The sequence below is a fragment of the Apodemus sylvaticus genome, chromosome 4, assembly GCF_947179515.1.
Source record: "Apodemus sylvaticus chromosome 4, mApoSyl1.1, whole genome shotgun sequence".
Lineage (NCBI taxonomy): Eukaryota > Metazoa > Chordata > Mammalia > Rodentia > Muridae > Apodemus > Apodemus sylvaticus.
In genome coordinates, this window is record NC_067475.1 from 104,674,198 (window position 1) to 104,692,307 (window position 18,110).

At 37.4% G+C, this 18,110-nt stretch overlaps 1 protein-coding gene across 4 annotated transcripts in view; it reads right to left on the bottom strand.

Moving 5' to 3' along the window:
- Window positions 1-1,539: 1,539 nt before the first annotated feature.
- The window catches only part of Mme (membrane metalloendopeptidase), an 87,740-nt gene continuing 71,169 nt past the window's right edge, over window positions 1,540-18,110 (bottom strand). For all 4 annotated transcript variants that reach the window (XM_052180417.1, XM_052180419.1, XM_052180418.1 and 1 more), the window contains exons 19-23: window positions 17,461-17,594; window positions 17,293-17,358; window positions 13,789-13,884; window positions 13,342-13,418; window positions 1,540-4,367 (exon numbers count right to left, since the gene is read on the bottom strand). In XM_052180417.1, coding sequence (XP_052036377.1) covers window positions 4,268-4,367; window positions 13,342-13,418; window positions 13,789-13,884; window positions 17,293-17,358; window positions 17,461-17,594 — 473 coding nt within the window. In that variant the 3' untranslated portion in view covers window positions 1,540-4,267. The remainder of the gene's footprint in view (window positions 4,368-13,341; window positions 13,419-13,788; window positions 13,885-17,292; window positions 17,359-17,460; window positions 17,595-18,110) is intronic.

Here is an 18,110-nt window from a genome sequence, read left to right on the forward strand (position 1 = left end):
GTTCTTTTGTGATTGGGTTATGTCACTTAGGATGATCTTTTCCAGATCCCACCATTTGCCTAAGAATTTCATGAATTCATTGTTTTTAATTGCTGAGTAGTATTCCATTGTGTACATATACCACATTTTCTGTATCCATTCCTCCATTGAGGGACATCTGGGTTCTTTCCAGCTTCTGGCTATTATAAATAAGGCTGCTATGAACGTATATATGACAATACTTAAAGTTGAAATGATAATGAATATTCTACTTGATGTCCCCATGTTTTTCAGTGAACAAATCCAAACATTTTCCCTTCAGATTTTTGTTTATATTGCTATGGTCACATACTACTTCATGAACACTGCAGTATTACATCCTTGATTCTCTGTTTCTGGGGATCCACAATATTCTTAGTATGTGATGCCTTTTTTTTTTAAGGAAAATTCTAAGTCAGGTCTTGGATGAATTTGTCTTCCCAGATAAGGAGAAACAATCCTAAGATATATCAGATTAGTGATATTGTCAAGTGTATTTACAGGAGTGCACCAAAGTGTTAATATTCAGATACCTGTAAAGTTTAATTACTTCTTTTTTAGAAAGAAAACCCTGGAGCATAAACCTCAAGCATGAACACCAGCCTCTCCAGATCCTTTGTTTCTCTGAGCTGAGAACCCACAATTTTTGCTCGCAAGAACCAATACTTATTTTTTTTACCAGAATTCTGCACAACCAAGATCCCACTTTAAAAACAAAATTAACACACCTTTTGTCTATGCGGTTGAAAATGGAAGGGATAATTTCATTGTTTTAGAGAAAATGCAAAGCACAAAGGAGTTGATACTAAGAAAATATAATTAGAGAAAAAGTTAGGATGCAATAAACATGCCATTTGACAACAGTCACATGTGGCTCCTCTGTTCACTAAGTCACCTGAGTGGTCCAGCTATTCACATTTGTACAATTGGCTTCAGCCTAATCCAATTATAATTGTGACTCCTGATAACATTCAGTAGCCATATGAAACACCTAATCAGAAAACTGGTTATCTTTAAAATAAAATGTTGGTAAAATAGTTTATATTATTTGTTTAAAAAGATCTAGTTTGAAACTATGAAGGAAATACAAGACTGCATAGAAAACAATGTCCTATTTTATCTTAATATTTTTCAAGGCAAAAATGGTGTGTGTAGGTTTACATGCGTATTGGTGAGATTGGAACAGTCAACTAGGCATACATAGAAACAACATTATGAAAGTGTTTATTATTTTCTATCCTAGAGAATAGGACCTAATTTTAAAAAGTCTGAATATACTTCTTTTGGCACAGCAGAATCTTATTTTCTCTCTAAAATGACAGATACCTTTTACTCTAAGAGCTCCACCTATTGCTATAGGAATTATGCACACTTAAGGAAGTTTGCAAGTGTTTGTCCTATCATCATGCCTAATAGTAACAGCATTACATCCCCAACCTTATTAGAATTCTGGTCCTTGTTTCCTGGGTAACAGGTTAAAGGGAAGGCAGCATTGGTATAAACTGCTGGAATCTTAGTGTCTTCTTCTTTTTTTTTTTTTTTTAGCAAAAGAGGCAGAAGCCCCAAGGGATATACATGTGCCCAAGGTCACTTTGGCAGTAGCGGCAAAGTAAGACTAGAACAAGCCCTCAACTTCCTGGGGAGCATCTTTTTGCCTTGCACACAGACACTGCGGTATGGAAGCAGACTCCTTGTCGACTCGTTCTTCCAGGAGCTTCATCTACACTGCTGAGCAACCACAGACCGCAAGTGTACAACAGACTCTCCCTGATCAGAACTTAAACATGGTGGAAGCAAATTTATGTATAAGAGTATATGTAAGTCTTAAGTAATGAGTCTTAAGTAATATGATAAATGGTTGGTAGGCATTAAGAGAGAACATAGGGTTCTGAGTACCAGCTACAACCACTGATGTCTGGATGTAGGAAGAATAGGGAAAATTTGCCATTTTAACTTTTATGTGTCCCTTAGCTCAAAGAATATGTTGCATGTTGTAAGTACAGTAAGGATCTAGGCACCAGAGTTGTTGTTACATAGGATTGGAAGGTTGATGCTTTAATGAACTACCAGTGGATGTTAGTGGCCATTTACTGTTTGTACCAGTTTCTCTTCACTTCTGTCTCTTTGGTTGCTATGACAGGACATAAATAAAATTAACCCAGAGATAGCTGATTAACTGAAATCTTCTACTACCACTATTAATAGTACTCAGGTATGTTTAAGTTGATTCCAAAGAAATAGTGATATAAGTATTATTCATGACAATGGGATGTGTTTTAAAAGGGCAAATGATAAAGATATTTGTGGTTAGTCTGAAACTGTGTCTTCAATGTTTATGTTAGTTTTGGATAGGTTTGAGAAAGTGATGCCACTGATATTTCAAGTAGAGATGAATATATAAGCACAGTTCATAATGCATAGTTATATCATTTGTAACAATCCAAACCAGAACAGACAGGAGTTCATGGAGTCCTTAAGAGTCATCAACAATAAGATGGAATAGTTGTAGTGTAGTCACAATACAGAACCTTATTTGACAATGACAGATTCACATACAAACCAATCATACAGCTAAATCCTACAAATGTAAGGCAGAGAGAAGTAATATAGGAAGGAATGCATGATTGAAAGACAAAATGGGACAGAGCTAGTGCGTGATGCTGGAAATCTGGATAATTTATGCCCAGAACTTAGATGATGATGGCAGGAAGCTACAGTGTTCCATTTCTCATAGGTTCTAGCTAGGGTGCTGTGTTCAGAGAATGTCAGTTTGCTGAACTGTGGTTTTTGTTCTATAAAATTTTATATATTATATGGTAACACTTTTACAAGCAAGTGGGCTTTTTATCCAAGAGACATGAAAACTAATAGTTTGGATAGAAATGTTTTCATTTTTGCCCTTTGATAAAAATAAAATAAGGACTGTAGAAATGAATCTTTAAGGACTGTAGAAATGAATCTTTTTGTAACATTTATACTGAATAGTGAAAATCACTAAAGTAACCAGAAGGACAAGAAAGGCATCTGAGTGCCTCAGGAAATCCAATTAGAGTACATGAGCTGTAGAATTCAAGAAGCAGGTCTGGTGGAGGCCTCCTGTCTTGATTCAGACATAGGCTTTCTAGAGCTAGATGGCGTGCACGCAGGCCTAGTAAGGGGCTCACAACTTCAATTTATTATCAAAATATTTCCATCAGATGACAATCTAAAGGCTAAGGATTCATGGAGCAACACAGATACAGTTAGGCCCTTTCTTAGCCACTGGGGACAGACTTAATCTTGAAAATACTGTTTGTAAACCACAACTATTATGTATGTCAAGACACCTGTTCAATGGTAATGATGCTCACTCCCAGAGTTTGTACTTAAAGCTTTTCAGCAATATGATTTACAGGTTTAAAAAGTCTCAAATTTTCATCTGTATATCATGTTACAGATCCTTGTAACTATCTTGGCCATATAACTTCAATATTCAATGATTACCTATAGCAATGGTTTATTCAGTCATAAATGTAGTTAATAATTAAATATATAATTATTCTTTATACATTACTACAAACCCTTTAAAAGACTAAGTCTGAGGGGCAGCGAGAGCAAGAAATTTCTCAAAAATCTGCAGGGAGGGGGGGCTCAAGAATCTCAACATCACTAAAGTGGGTAAAATGGGGAGAACCATTTCAGACACTCTAGTTTAAGCTCTAAGAGTGCTCAAACTAAAATGATGCATAATGAATGAATAATTTATGTATGGCAAAATGAGTTCAAAACCGCATGAGCCTGAAGGCCACAGTATGTGTGGGAGTTCTTTGGGAGAGTTTTGAAGGAGCATGAATGTTGCAAACAAAGGTGAGTGCTGAGAGGCAAATCTGTGCTTTGGTGCCCAGCCGTACTCAGAGTCTTCCTCCTTTTGATCAGAAGTCACAGTCTGCTTTAAGTGTTAACACTGTTCTCCACAGAGAGCACGAAAGCTGCAGTCTGTGTGAGAAACAGAAGCGAACGGTAATACAACCGTCGGAAAGCAATCATTATTTACACAGTGAAGTGATTGATTTGCTAGATCGTAGGCTCCCTCCCCTTTCATTCACAGCGGATTTAATAATCTAATTTCATTTATGTTAGCTCGTGCTCATCTCTGTGAGTTGCCCCCAAGAAGCTGAAGAAACTTCCGCAGCCCACTTCTCTGAGGGAAGAGTTCCTGCTTCTGTGGCTTCGGCCAGTCTTGCCATGGAGGCTCCATTTCTTGTGAAGATCACCAAACCCGACATTTCCTTTCTGGGTTCATGTATGAATTCTTGCGGCAATGGAAGGCATCTGCAAACTCAGCAGAGTTCTGCAAAGTCCCAATGATCCTTTGAAACAAACAAAAAGAGGTAGGTCAGCACTAGACACTAAGTGTCCATATCATGCTGGAAACCGTAGAAGTCTTCTTTTCCTTTGTGTTGTGAGCCTGGCCTATATCTCTGAGCCATCTCTTTAGCTCCAGTGCAGAAGTTCTCTATGCAGCTCAAAAGAGTGAATTCAGAAACAAAAACAGAAGCTTCGTATGAATTAGATTCTTCTCATTAACACCATGCTTAAAAAGGAAGGTATTAACCATGCAGGTGTTAAGAGCACAGACTTTGGAGCTGGTCTGAAGACTTTCTAAGGGTTTTGTTTGTTTTATTTTTGTATCTATAAGATGCATCTAATATCTTTATCAAAGCTGTTGTTACAATATCACTAGATTTTAAGATAAGAAGGATTTGTAATTTAAAATATATTATATGTTTGTTTAAGATAAACAATTAATATTTGAAAGTGAATTTTTTTGAGGAGAGTGTAGTGAAAAGACAATCATGACTTTTCACTGTTCCTTGAGAATGCTCAGAGAACAATTTAAATAGTGTTTTAATAGTTTGTTTTACCATAATCATAATATAATGGTCAATAGTTTTAGAAAGCTATTTCAATGTTTTTATTAAGTATGTATAATGCCTTTAAATTTTGATTAACTGTTATTTGACAATTTCACATTTGCATATATATTAGATAATGTATTATGATTAATCTCTCCCAACTTTTGTTATTGATTTTTGTTGATTTGATTATTTGGGAACATAGAGAAGTTTTTGTGGTTGTCATATCCAAAGGACTTCTTACATATCAGAAACTAGATTCAGCAAGGGCTGGAAAAAAAATGCCATTTTAAAAAACAAACTCATCCAACCAACTATCTGAACTAAGCAACATTTGAAGGGAGAATCAGGTCAATACAACAAGGCAGAGGTGACTTTATCCCATCAGCACTGAGCCAGCTTCATTCCTTTTCCTTCTCCAGACCACTCTACCCTCTTAAGTTTGAGAGGTAAAGCTTAGAGGCCAGTCCTTTGCAGTGAGTGTCCTCTAGGACAAGGAACAAGTGAGTATATAACTTTATGTGTGATGGGTAAGTGCACGTGCACTGTATGTGGTGGGTAAGCACATGTACACTGTATGCGATGTACACTGTGGTGGGTAAGTGGATGAACACTGTATGTGGTGGGTAAGCACATGTACACTGTATGCGATGTACACTGTTTGTGGTGGGTAAGTGGATGAACACTGTATCTGGTGGGTAAGCACATGTACACTGTATGTGATGTACACTGTGGTGGGTAAGTGGATGAACACTGTATGTGGTGGGTAAGCACATGTACACTGTATGCGATGTACACTGTTTGTGGTGGGTAAGTGGATGAACACTGTATGTGTGGGTAAGCACATGTACACTGTATGTGATGTACACTGTGGTGGGTAAGTAGATGAACACTGTATGTGGTGGGTAAGCACATGTACACTGTATGCGATGTACACTGTTTGTGGTGGGTAAGTGGATGAATACTGTATGTGGTGGGTAAGCACATGTACACTGTATGTGATGTACACTGTGGTGGGTAAGTGGATGAACACTGTATGTGGTGGGTAAGCACATGTACACTGTATGCGATGTACACTGTTTGTGGTGGGTAAGTGGATGAACACTGTATCTGGTGGGTAAGCACATGTACACTGTATGTGATGTACACTGTGGTGGGTAAGTGGATGAACACTGTATGTGGTGGGTAAGCACATGTACACTGTATGCGATGTACACTGTTTGTGGTGGGTAAGTGGATGAATACTGTATGTGGTGGGTAAGCACATGTACACTGTATGTGGTGTACACTGTTTGTGGTGGGTAAGTGGATGAATACTGTATGTGGTGGGTAAGCACATGTACACAATTCAGCATTTGTCTCCCCTCCATACTTTCCATATGCAGAAGTCTGACTGATCCTTAAAAAATTAAATCAGAATGTATAATTCCCTCACCTAATTCCAGCAGTAGCTAAAGGGAATGCAGTCCATGTAGTGCATTTTCTTTCAAATTCCATATGCAGCTCAAACTATGCCGGACAAATATATTTTCATTCCTCATATCAATCATGATCTGCTGCAGTGATGGAGCCCACTACCATGGGAAATCAGTTCTCAGCCAGGACATGGCTAACACCTCCATGCCTTCATCCTCATCTCCTGGTAGCTATGCAAGATAGTTTTATGTCAGCTTGACACAAGCTAGAGTCATCTGATGTGGGAACTTTAATTAAGAAAATGCCTCCATGAGACTTGGCTGTGGGCAAGCCTGTAGAGCATTTTCTTAGTTAAGATGATTGACATGAGCAGGCCCAGCCCATTGTGGGTGGTGCTAGCCCTGGGTTGGTAGTTTTAGGTTCTATAAGAAAGCAGGCTGAGCAAGCCATAAGAAGCAAGCCAGTAAGCAGCACCCTCCATGACCTCTGCATCAGCTCATGCCTCAGGTTCCTCTCTTGACTTTCTTCAATGATGAACAGTGATTTGGAAGCATAAGCCAAATAAATTTTTTCTCCGTAAGTTTCCTTGGTCATTATGTTCTATTACAGCAATGATAACTCTAACTAAGATAGCATTATTCTCTGAATGCTATCTAAATTAACCCCTTAGACTTGTACTATCCTTATCAAAGCTGTTATAACATCACTAGGCTGTAAGAATCCTGGTGTGAGTAGCCTGCTACCTGTTGAGTGTTCAAGGCCAATTAGGTGATTTATATGCACATGCATACTCAGCCTGTTTTGAATGAATGGCCCTTACTTGATCATGATGAAAACCTATATTTCAAAGGACCATCAAGAATATACTACATAGGTATTTGCTGTTTGTTTGTTACTATGGAACAATTGGAAGAGAGGCAGCATTTCTTTCCTTCTCCCTGAAAGGAAGAAGATCCGAATGGGCTATTTCTAAGCCTGACTTGCCAATGTGTCATCCATTAATACACAGGGCTGCTGCTCCATCCCACCACATGGTCTCCATTCCCCGTGTTGGGAAAAGCAAACATTTGCACTGTTTGTAGTTTAGGATTGTTAAGGGGAGTCTTAAAAATATATCTTCTTGGTACAGGGGTTCAAGGTTAAGGGAGGTTGTTTAATGCTCAAAATTTTACATCTAGAAATACATTTCAGAGGGAGACAACAGGCCTATATTGGATTTGGATGCAGTTCTGAAGGTTATATGAAGGACACAAGCATTCCTCTACTGTAAGCAAGGCCATGACGGGGCTTTTGACAAAATGGCACTTGGATGTTCAGGAATCTGAATATGAAGAGTGGAAGTTATGCTGACATTACACATGAGCATGTCAAGGATTTGAAAGACCACAGCAGGCCTGAGTTGAAGGCTACACCCTAATCTCTAGATCCATGTGATGACTTTGAGTTCTTACATCTAGAAAACAGAATAATACACTGACAAACTGCCAACTCATTTCTAACTTTGGTTAGGAGCTTAGAGCTAACTTAATCTCATTGTTTTAAAGAAACATATCTTAAATATGAAAATCCAAGTCCATTCTTTCCACTAGCAGATGCATACAAGACTGAAGTTTGCATCTTCAAAGATACCACTCAACAGAATCGGGCTATGTTATTATTTAGACTTCCAGTCTCTTGAATGATGAAAAACATATTGTTGTTTGTTGTTGTTGTTTTTCATAAGGTACAAATGGGAGAATGAGGTGGAGGAAAAGGGGTCGGGCAATTCAGTTGTATAAATGGAGCCAAAGTCATTGCCTAGGTAAAAAGGATCTTAGAAGATGACAATAATGTCCACATATCCAGAATCTTACCTACTCAGGAATATAAGACAGTAAGTTTAAGACTGCCTTGAGCTATATAGAAATACGTTATCTCAAAGAAGAAAACATCTGAGATGTTAACTGTTGTTAATCAGGTCTTGACTCTTTGGTGATCTACACTAAACCACTCTTACAGTAGAGAAGAGATGTCAGTCACTTAGGTACTGGGGAGAGGAGGTGATGGCAGCTGGAGGCATCCTTACTCTGAGGCAGCAGTTTCCTGGCTGATGGTGTGTGTATATGAAAAATGGAAAAACCTCAATGTTTTGTTATTTAAAGCCCCTTTTTCAATGTGTGTGGTAGATACAAGAACATCAGTTAAAATGTCCAAATTGATGCCGTAAATATACATTTCTTTCTACTCATAGAGATCCACCTGCCTCTGTTGAAATTAAAGTCATGCAACACCCCAAAGAAAGACTAATTGTGGGAAAAGAACACTGGGAGTTAGCAATGTGGATACAGTCAACACACGAGCCAGCAGTTCTTCATCTCTGTTGTATTTCCTCTTTTCCTACACAAGCCTTTTCTGGAATTTGATTGTGCATAATCAGATCAACAGCACGCTAGGACTCCTTTTTGTTTCCCAGGTTTGTAATTAATGTTTGATATTTATATTTGGATACATGGTATGAATGATCATTTTGAAGACTGGGTACAATTTGAATACAACAAATCTCTTCTCTAAGAGTGAGGTTATATTTTTTGCTAGTATTGCATACAATAATTACATAAATTTTATGTTACATTAAAACTCTGACACTTGTGTTCTTTGCATTTTTATTAACAGAAGATGAAAGGTTTCATTGTTTCTTTAACTTGATTCATGCAAAACTTTTTACTCTACTATGTAAAATAATCAACTGTATTGGTGTTTTTTATATCCTGTGAAATAATCATTGTATTAAAACACTACCTATGAGACTGAGGATGGACTTTTAGATCTATAATATATTACATTATTTCTGTCTAAAAGTTAATACATTATTTTATTTTATTTTGTTTTATTTTTTGAGACAGATCTGACCATGTAGCTCTAGTTGTCCTGGGATGCACTTTGTAGATTAGGCTGACCTGGAACTCACAGACAACAGCTGGCCTCTGCTTCCCATGTGCTGAGATCAAAGGCATGAACAATCACACCTGGCTAGTAAAAGTATTTTTAAAAATTATCAAATAATATGTTTTCAATTAATAGGTCTTCTGAAAATTAGTTCTTTAAAATTAATGACTTAGATTCCAATTTAACTGGTTCCATTCATGAAGAGACTAACCAATCATTAGAATTTCCTCAGCATTATGATCCTTTCATGACAAAACCATGTTGATGAGCATAGATAGAGAACCACATAGAATAATATGTAGATGAAAATATACTGACTAGACAACTCATCAAAACCCATCCTGATAGTTATAAAATATCAGGAGTTAATAATATTTAAGGCAAATGAAAAACATTTCAAAATAGCTTAACCATATGAATTTATAAAAGAAGCCAGGCAGTGGTGGCACACGCCTTTAATCCCAGCATTTGGGAGGCAGAGGCGGGCAGATTTCCGAGTTTGAGGTCAGCCTTGCCTACAGAGTGAGTTCCAGGACAGCCAGCACTGCACAGAGGAACAAAAAAAAAAGTTTCATAAAAGGAAACCCAGTACCCATAATGACTGAAAGTAGTTGCATAAAATATTGAAAAGATTGTTATAAATATACTGATATTTCAATTTTGAAATAGTTCATCTTTTGTTTTTCAGGGTATAATAGCTTAAGTATGGGATTAATATTCTTCCTTTAGTTTGAAAATACTTTCAGATAAGCCACCTGGCACCAATTTTGAATAATCACTCAAGGATGGTTGGTTTTTAAAGTTCTTTTAAAATACATTTTACTTTGAATGCTTAGGAAGCAGCCTGTTTCCAAAACTAAATGTAACCTCAGCCTTTGCCAAAGAAATCCAGAGAAAGTCGTAATTTCCCTGTTAAAAGGTTGACCTTCCATTTACTCTTATAATATACACATACTTCTCTCAGTATGAATGAGAAATAGAATATCTCTGGTGTCAGAATCAAAAAATTAAAGATATGAATGACTTCACATGTTTATATGAAAATATTGGGCTAGAATGCTGTGGTGGTTTGAATAGGTGTGACCCACATAGATTCAGGTGTTTTAATGATTGTCCACGGGAAGCAGAGCTATTAGAACATGCAGCCTTGGTAGAGAAGGTGTGGCCTTGTTGGAGGAAGTGAGTCACTGTGGAGGCAGGCTTTGGGGTCTTACATATGCTCAACCTATGCCCAGTATGATACACAGTCTCTTTCTGCCGCCTGCAGATCCAGATGTAGAACTTTCCGCTCCTCAGGCACCATGTCTGCCTACATGCTGCCATGCTTCCTGCCATGATAATGGAGTAGACCTCTGAAACCATTAGGCAGCCCTAAGGAAATATTTTCCTTCATAAGAAATGTCATAGGAACGGTGTCTCTTCACAGCAATAAAATCCTAAGACAAAAGTAGTCACATGCTCACCTCCCCATGTTACTCAGTCAACACACATAGACATCAAAAACTATGCAAACAAAGAAATAAGCAACTTTCAGCAGGGAACTACGAGCTGAATTGGTAATGGTGCTACATTTATAACAGAATTTTTTAAAAATATATTTTTTATTTTATGTGTATGGGTGTAATTTTCTGCGCTTGTGCATGTGCATGTGTGTGCACGTATGTGCATGCTTGGTGCCAGCAGAAGCCAGAATAGGGAACTGGCTCTCCTAGAACTGAAGTCAAATCTGTTTCTGAGCATCCTCACACATGTACCCAGAACTGAATCCATGTTTTCTGTAAGAATAGTACATACTCTTAACTCATGACCCATTTCTCTAGCCTTCAGACCATAATTTTCTGCAGAAAGCTTTTTATTCTAGCCAGGTCTCTTATCTTTAAAATATCCCAATAATAATTCTTTTCAAATATGTATAAATAACAGGCACTTATATCCATTAACATGAATCTTCCAGCAATTCTCTCTGTAACTTAGTCCTGATGTCAAGAAACTGAGGTTAGAGATTGATGAATATGGCTCAGACAAACATGAGACAAACAAACCAACAAACAAACAGAAATGAAAAAACAAAACAATCCATAACAGAAAGCCAAAGAAGAAGTGAAAAGACACCATCACCACCACAGGAATGAACTAGACACCATCACCAGCACCCGGTTGGAGTAGACACCATCACCACCACAGGGTTGGAGTAGACACTATCACCAACACAGGGTTGGACAGACACCATCACCAGCATGGGGTTGGAATAGACACTATCACCAGCACAGGGTTGGACAGACACCATCACCAGCACAGGGATGAAATAGACACCATCACTAGCACAGGGTTGGACTAGGCATCAGCAGCAGCAAAGGTTTGGCCTAGACACCATCACCAGCCCAGGGTTAGACTGGCCTGGTCATTTTATCTGGGATGATTTCACTAAGAGACCAAAGCCTAACAAAGAATATTAACAGTGACCTGTCTTATCAAAACAAAAGACATTAATTATGGTCCATGGTACTGTGTTAAAACAAATATATTAGAGAAATATTTTTAAATAAAGTCATTTTAAATTTAGTGGTCAAATTAAAAATATCAGTACTTAAAAAACATAGCTTTTGCCTATTAAAAGCTAATTCTCCAAGGATGGTATGTCATTCAGTACTCTGATCTTAACTCCTGAAGGGATCTAGATTCTTATAGAGATCTGCTTATGTTCATAGGAATTTACAGAGCAAGGAGCTGACAATCTGGTTCATATGCATTTATAAACATTTCCCATGATCCTCAGAACTATATTCTTAAATTTTTAACTTCTGTAAGAACAACAACAGAAGCCACATCTTTTTTTTTTTAAATTTGGCAGTGTTGGCAATCAATTAATCAATCAAACAAACAACAACAAAACACTTTTAAAAGTTAAACTAGAACTCTCTTGAATTAAACCATAATGAGAATAGATCCACAAAGATGTTCTCTAGAAAGCAGTTACCAAAACGCAGTTAGTATGGGTAGTTAACAGGACCAGTCATAACTCCCTCTCTAGGGAGAGTAAAATGCAACAATCTGTTGTTGTGCAAAGGAATTTTTAAGGAATTGTCCAGGCAGAGGGTGTGTGGTAACAGTGGCAGTGATGGCATTAGGAGAAAGCAAATGCAGTCACCAAAGTTTAAGATCTTTAAGGATGCTGCTTATGGCTTTACAATTAAATGTGCTCCTCTCAGTAGTTAGAAAATTAATGTATTCCCATTCATTTTAGGTAGAGTTTAAAAAATCGCTAATAACTTCTCTTTTGTTCTCAAACTCTGTTTTCCAAAGTACAAAATTTTTAGTTATTAATTTTTTTCCGGTTTTCTTCTTGGATGGTGCTATTGATCAACAAGGGCGTGCTAAATGGTACAATGTGAGAGAAAGGAATTGTATTAGGTTGCCTGTCTGAACTGACAGGGTAATGTAGAATTCAGCATTCAAAGGTTGTTTCTCTTCCATTAATCGAACTCATTCTTACATGTTCATAGTCTTCTACCCCAAGCAACATTCCCCTAGTAGCCTTGCTGGGCTGTTTTCTGATCTGGGCTGTAATATGCTCACTCTTGGAGTGATGGAGATAAGGTTATTCAATGCTAGAGAACTTCCAACTAGTAAAAGCTTCCCTTAAAGTAGAATATAAATCTTTCTGTGGGATTTGAAACTTATATTCACAGCCTTTTAGAAATATATTCTGCTAGCTGGTGGTTCCATCAGGTCATTGTTATAAGGCAACATTTTTTTTTTTTTTTTTTTTTGCCATCCATCAGGTACTGAGCATAGGACACACATATTCTGGAGGACAGAAAAGCTAGAGGCATATGCACACAGAATACATGTACTCATATGCATGTGCACACACAACCACACATATTCCCACTCATATACACAAATACAAGCAAACACACACAAACATACACATACGTGCCATCACAAATGAATACATACATGCACATGGACACATTAACATTATTCTTAAGTGCCATAGGTTAAGAATTAGAAAAAGCCAAATTTGAAGCATAGAAGTAACAGAGTCAGCACTGGTGTAGCCTAGCTGCTATTCATAACTACATACCTGAAATTTCCAGGACTGTGGACATCTGTTTTAATAGAATTGACTGCATATTCTGGCCGGTAGGTCCCACACCACACCTTGAAGCATGAACAGACAAAGAAAAACAACATACTCAGGTATAATCATGGAGCATTGTGGGTAGGTTTGAGAAAAAGGAAAATTAATTTGGAATTTGCATTCAACCATTAACTCTTCAAGTAATGTATACTGGAAGGCATCCAGAAACATAGTCGTTTATGATGAGCATGGTCTGACATTCTTATTGCAAATGATGCAAGTTAGTCAAGTCAAATGTTCCACTCCAATTGATTAAAAGAAAACTCAGCATGTAATAGCCAGATTGGATAAAATTACAACTTACAAATATTTTCACATTTATCAATCATGAATTTCTAATAAAATGTGCGGTGTATGTGCACATGTGTATGAGTGAATATGACATACTACCTGGGCAAAATTGAGGAAGAATAGCTGTTTGTGATTGAGGTCCAGTCCAGGGAGTAATTTTTCTTCACCATTCTTTTTAACATAATTCTGATAGGCCTAGATAATAAAACAAAATGTTAGAATTTGTAAATGTTTACAAAAACCTATTCCAAAAGGCTAGGTAACCAAGTAATTTGCCTTTATATTAAATGACTACAAGTCATATATTAAATAATACACTTGGATATAGAAACCTGCAACATTTTCATGGATTAAGAAGTCTAAAATACATCTATAAATGCTCAGAAAGAATAAGAGACTGATTAGCAGATGACAAGAGCCTGGCATGTCAGAGGATCACACTAAATATCAGTTTTCTGAAAGATGACTTGAATACATGGTGAGAATCTTACCTTAGCATTGTTCTGTGGTTAGGTGTATGAGTCCAGCCCATTGGAAGAATGACTTGCCAAGGGAGTTGTCTGCAGTTGCTATATTTAGCTTACTTACTACTCTTAGAAAAATAGGCTCATACCAGATTTAGTCTGAGTGATTCTTGCCAAAAGTTTAGGGATTCTCTTGGGATTCTTAAGGGCCTTAGTGTCCTAATTGTGATCCGAGGTTAAGGATAGGTAGCTATTCTAATCCTCTCAGATTAACTTCCAAAACATCAAGCGGAAGGCATTCTGGCCTCCTGAATTTCAGAAAATGTTGTGAAACCTTAAAGACTCATATTCACTATTGAGAAATTTAGTTGTGCTCTGCTAGTGACAATATAAAAATGGATTAATAATAAAATTTCCGAGAGGTTATTTGTAATTTCTTTTAAAAATTCAATTTAACTAATTAATTAATTTGTGGGTGTGTATATGAGTGTATGAAGAGTATATAGGAGTGTACTGTGGGACATGTGTGGAATTCAGAGGACAGCTTCAGGAACTAATTACCTCCTTCTATCCAGTGAGTCTAAGGGTTCAACTCAGGTGGTCAGATTTGGTGGCAAATGCCTTTATGGATTGAGCCACCTTGCCAGCCATTTCTAATTTCTTATAAAGAAATTCATCAATTACATAAGTAAAAAATTTATTTCAGTTCTTTCTTCTTATCATCAACATAGAATAGTGAGCCTTTACTGTATAAAGGTTTTGGTAGATACGGAAAGCCCATGCCTCTTCCATGTAGGGAATTCACAGTCCAGGAGAGGGACAGGTGATTACATGCAGAAACTTATATAGTGTAATAAATATTTGTAAATTGTACTTTTTTTATTACAACAATTCTCAGCTTCCTTAAGGTGAGCAGTATAACAGAATCATCAAAAGTGTTAATACTAACACCACTTCCAGTTAACAGAATAACTAACAGTTAACAGGGGCTGTTGCAGAATCAGCAAAGTGTTGAACTAACATATGATACAATGATTTGCATAATACTGGAACTCAGTCTTTAACATCACACCTTATAAAACAAGACTATCCATGAGCGAAAGTTACGAACAAAGACAAGTTCTAGAAGAGGCTTATATTACTTTTCCAAGAGCATTTATGCGATAGTGAAGGGAGAGGAAAGCCAGTCAAAGGCTGGAGGGTTCTGAGGTGATGGCAAATAGACCATCTGGGGTAATGCTGGCCAGAATCCTAAGGAAGAGAAATTCTGAGAGAAGATTCCAAGATCAGAGCGGGTTGCCTTTGAATATTCAGCTTTGTGTTAATCTGGAGATCACAGGAAGAGGATTACAGATAACAATGCTTGGGGCACAGGAAGCTAAGGATGGGGACACTCAAGATCCACAGGGAAGGGCTTAACCTCAGTAGCAGGGATCAATTAGCTCTACACTAGGCATTGTTTTAGTTGCAACTGACAAGTTGAACAAACAAGTCCCAAAAGGAGCAAGCCACTTCTAGCGAAATCGAGCTAAATCTAGCTAAATCTAGAAAAATGCTCAAGAACACTTATAGGAAATTAAAATTTATCCAGCACCCAGAGAGGTAAAATGTATGCTATTTGCCACCTAGTGAGAAACAGAAACATTAATTACCCAGCATTCATGGTAGTAGTAATGCACCAGCTAGGATTTTTATGTGACTTCATCTTCCAGGCCTCATACTTTGAAGATGATGTGTTATAGGCACATTGTCACCTCCACCAGTCATCGATCTGTTCTGTTGTGTTGCTTATTTATACTTTCCTGACACAATCACCCTTTACTCTCAGCATTGCAGTAATGAATAGCCAGATAATCCTATTCAGTCCTCAACCATTCTACATAGCTGGGAAAACCTCTCGCTCTTATCCTTTATGTCATATCAAGTAGACTGCTCATTTTCTCACACATGAGCTGGTTCAGGGTCAAGAGGTACATTCAAATTCATATCCATCCCTCCTTGTTGTTTCTAAAAGCACCATTCTTTCAGCCTTTTGTGGAATTCCCTATTTTATCTTCCACACTGGCATTCACCAGCTCATCATTTAATTCATACTCGAATCCTCAATTACTGCCGTCCTTTATGGAAGCTGTGCTGCTGCATTGCTAGCACCTAAAATAGTGCTACTAACAAAGCAAAGCTCTTAAAAGTCCTTAGGAGGAAAGGCCGTAAGAGCCAGAGGACCTGGACGCCTACTGTAAATTAGTGCCTTCTAGACATTATGGGGAAGCTGCCTTCATGAAATCTAAATAAGATGGTTGACTAAACAAGGACTGCATAATGATACCACAAGCCAACATGAGGATGAGTCCCTTGATGAGTAATATCCAATTCCAAATGGTCAATCCGAACATATGCACATGCCAGCAGTACCAAAGGGACTTAGTAGGCTTTACACGTATATGTACACACACACACACATACACACACACACACACATGCACACACACACACACAAAAAAAATACATATATATGAAATAATAGTAAAGAAGAGGTTATGAATTTGAGATGAAGTTGAGATGGGAGGAGTTGAGGGAAGAGAAAGGTGTAAAAATGATGTAAACTCAATACTCATACATGAAATTCACAAAATAAGCAAATAAAGTACTTGAGTGCAAGTATAAATGGAAGGCTAACTGTGAACCTAATGAATATTCCAATGATAATAATTCTGGAAGAATAATAGTTGGGCCAACTACATGGCCATAACTGGAGCTATTTCACAATCCCTAACTGTTTCCCAGGGAGCAGACTGTGCCTTAATGTTATGTCTGTAGTTTATGCAGATTATTGCCTCCAAAGGCTGCCTGACCTGCTGGGAAGCTGAGGGTCCCACTTATACTGATAAATGACCCCAGAATCACTTGCATGGACACCTTTACTAATTACTGCGGGTTCATTTACAAGAAATATTTTGTGTCCTCTCCAGGTATGTTTATCTTCTTGTTTCTATTGTAATTCTCAGTGCTTTCCCCCTCAATTCCCACTTTCAGGCTTCATTTTCTGCCTATACATGTCTCTTATAAAAAGCTTTAAAGAAATGGATAAATATGATAAATGAATCCTCTCAATGCTGAAATGGGAACAAGATATACTCACTCGGTATGCTTGGCCAATACCTCCATTATCAGCAATGTTTTCTCCTAGTGTATTAATTCCATTGAGCTGTTTAAAGAAAGATTCGCTATTAGGATTGTTATAGAAAGCACCAACATCACACTTATGATTGCATATCTAAAGCTTCTCTGAAGAATATGAGTGACATACATGTTGTCCACCTGCTAGGTCCCATGTAAAGTTTCCATACTGGTACACCATACATTGGGATTGATCTTTAAAATTATTTGCCGACTGCTGCGTCCACCAGTCAACGAGGTCTCCATCTTTGTTAAAATTTCTTCCTGTGATATATTCATTTGGTAAAAAGAAAATGTGTTACAATAAGATTGTTTATGCTCTTTGTTTTATAACTGAAATTCTTGAAATAGATTCACATGCCATTGTAAAAAAAAAATAAAACAACTTACAACTCCCAGTTTCAGCTCCTTAGTGACATTTTACAAAAGTATAAAATCATAGCAAGAATATTGACATGAATTAAGAATATAATCCCTCTATCTTGGGATCTCCAGTTTAAAGTGGAAAGGACTAAAATTCTGCTATGTGAGTGACTGTGAAATGGGGCAGATAATGAAAGAAAATGCTCACTCTTCTGACTCCTGATTTTTTTTTTTGTTGGAAAAGCTTGAATTTTATCTGTCAATGTGTGTTGGCATTGATAGGTATTTCATCAACTTTGCTCATGCTACTGCAGATGAGTCTATTAGATAAACACTCCTGAATGCATGCCTTGTTTCTCTGGATGTTTTCTGAACCATGACTATTTAATTTGATATTTTGAGACTTTAAAAGGTCAA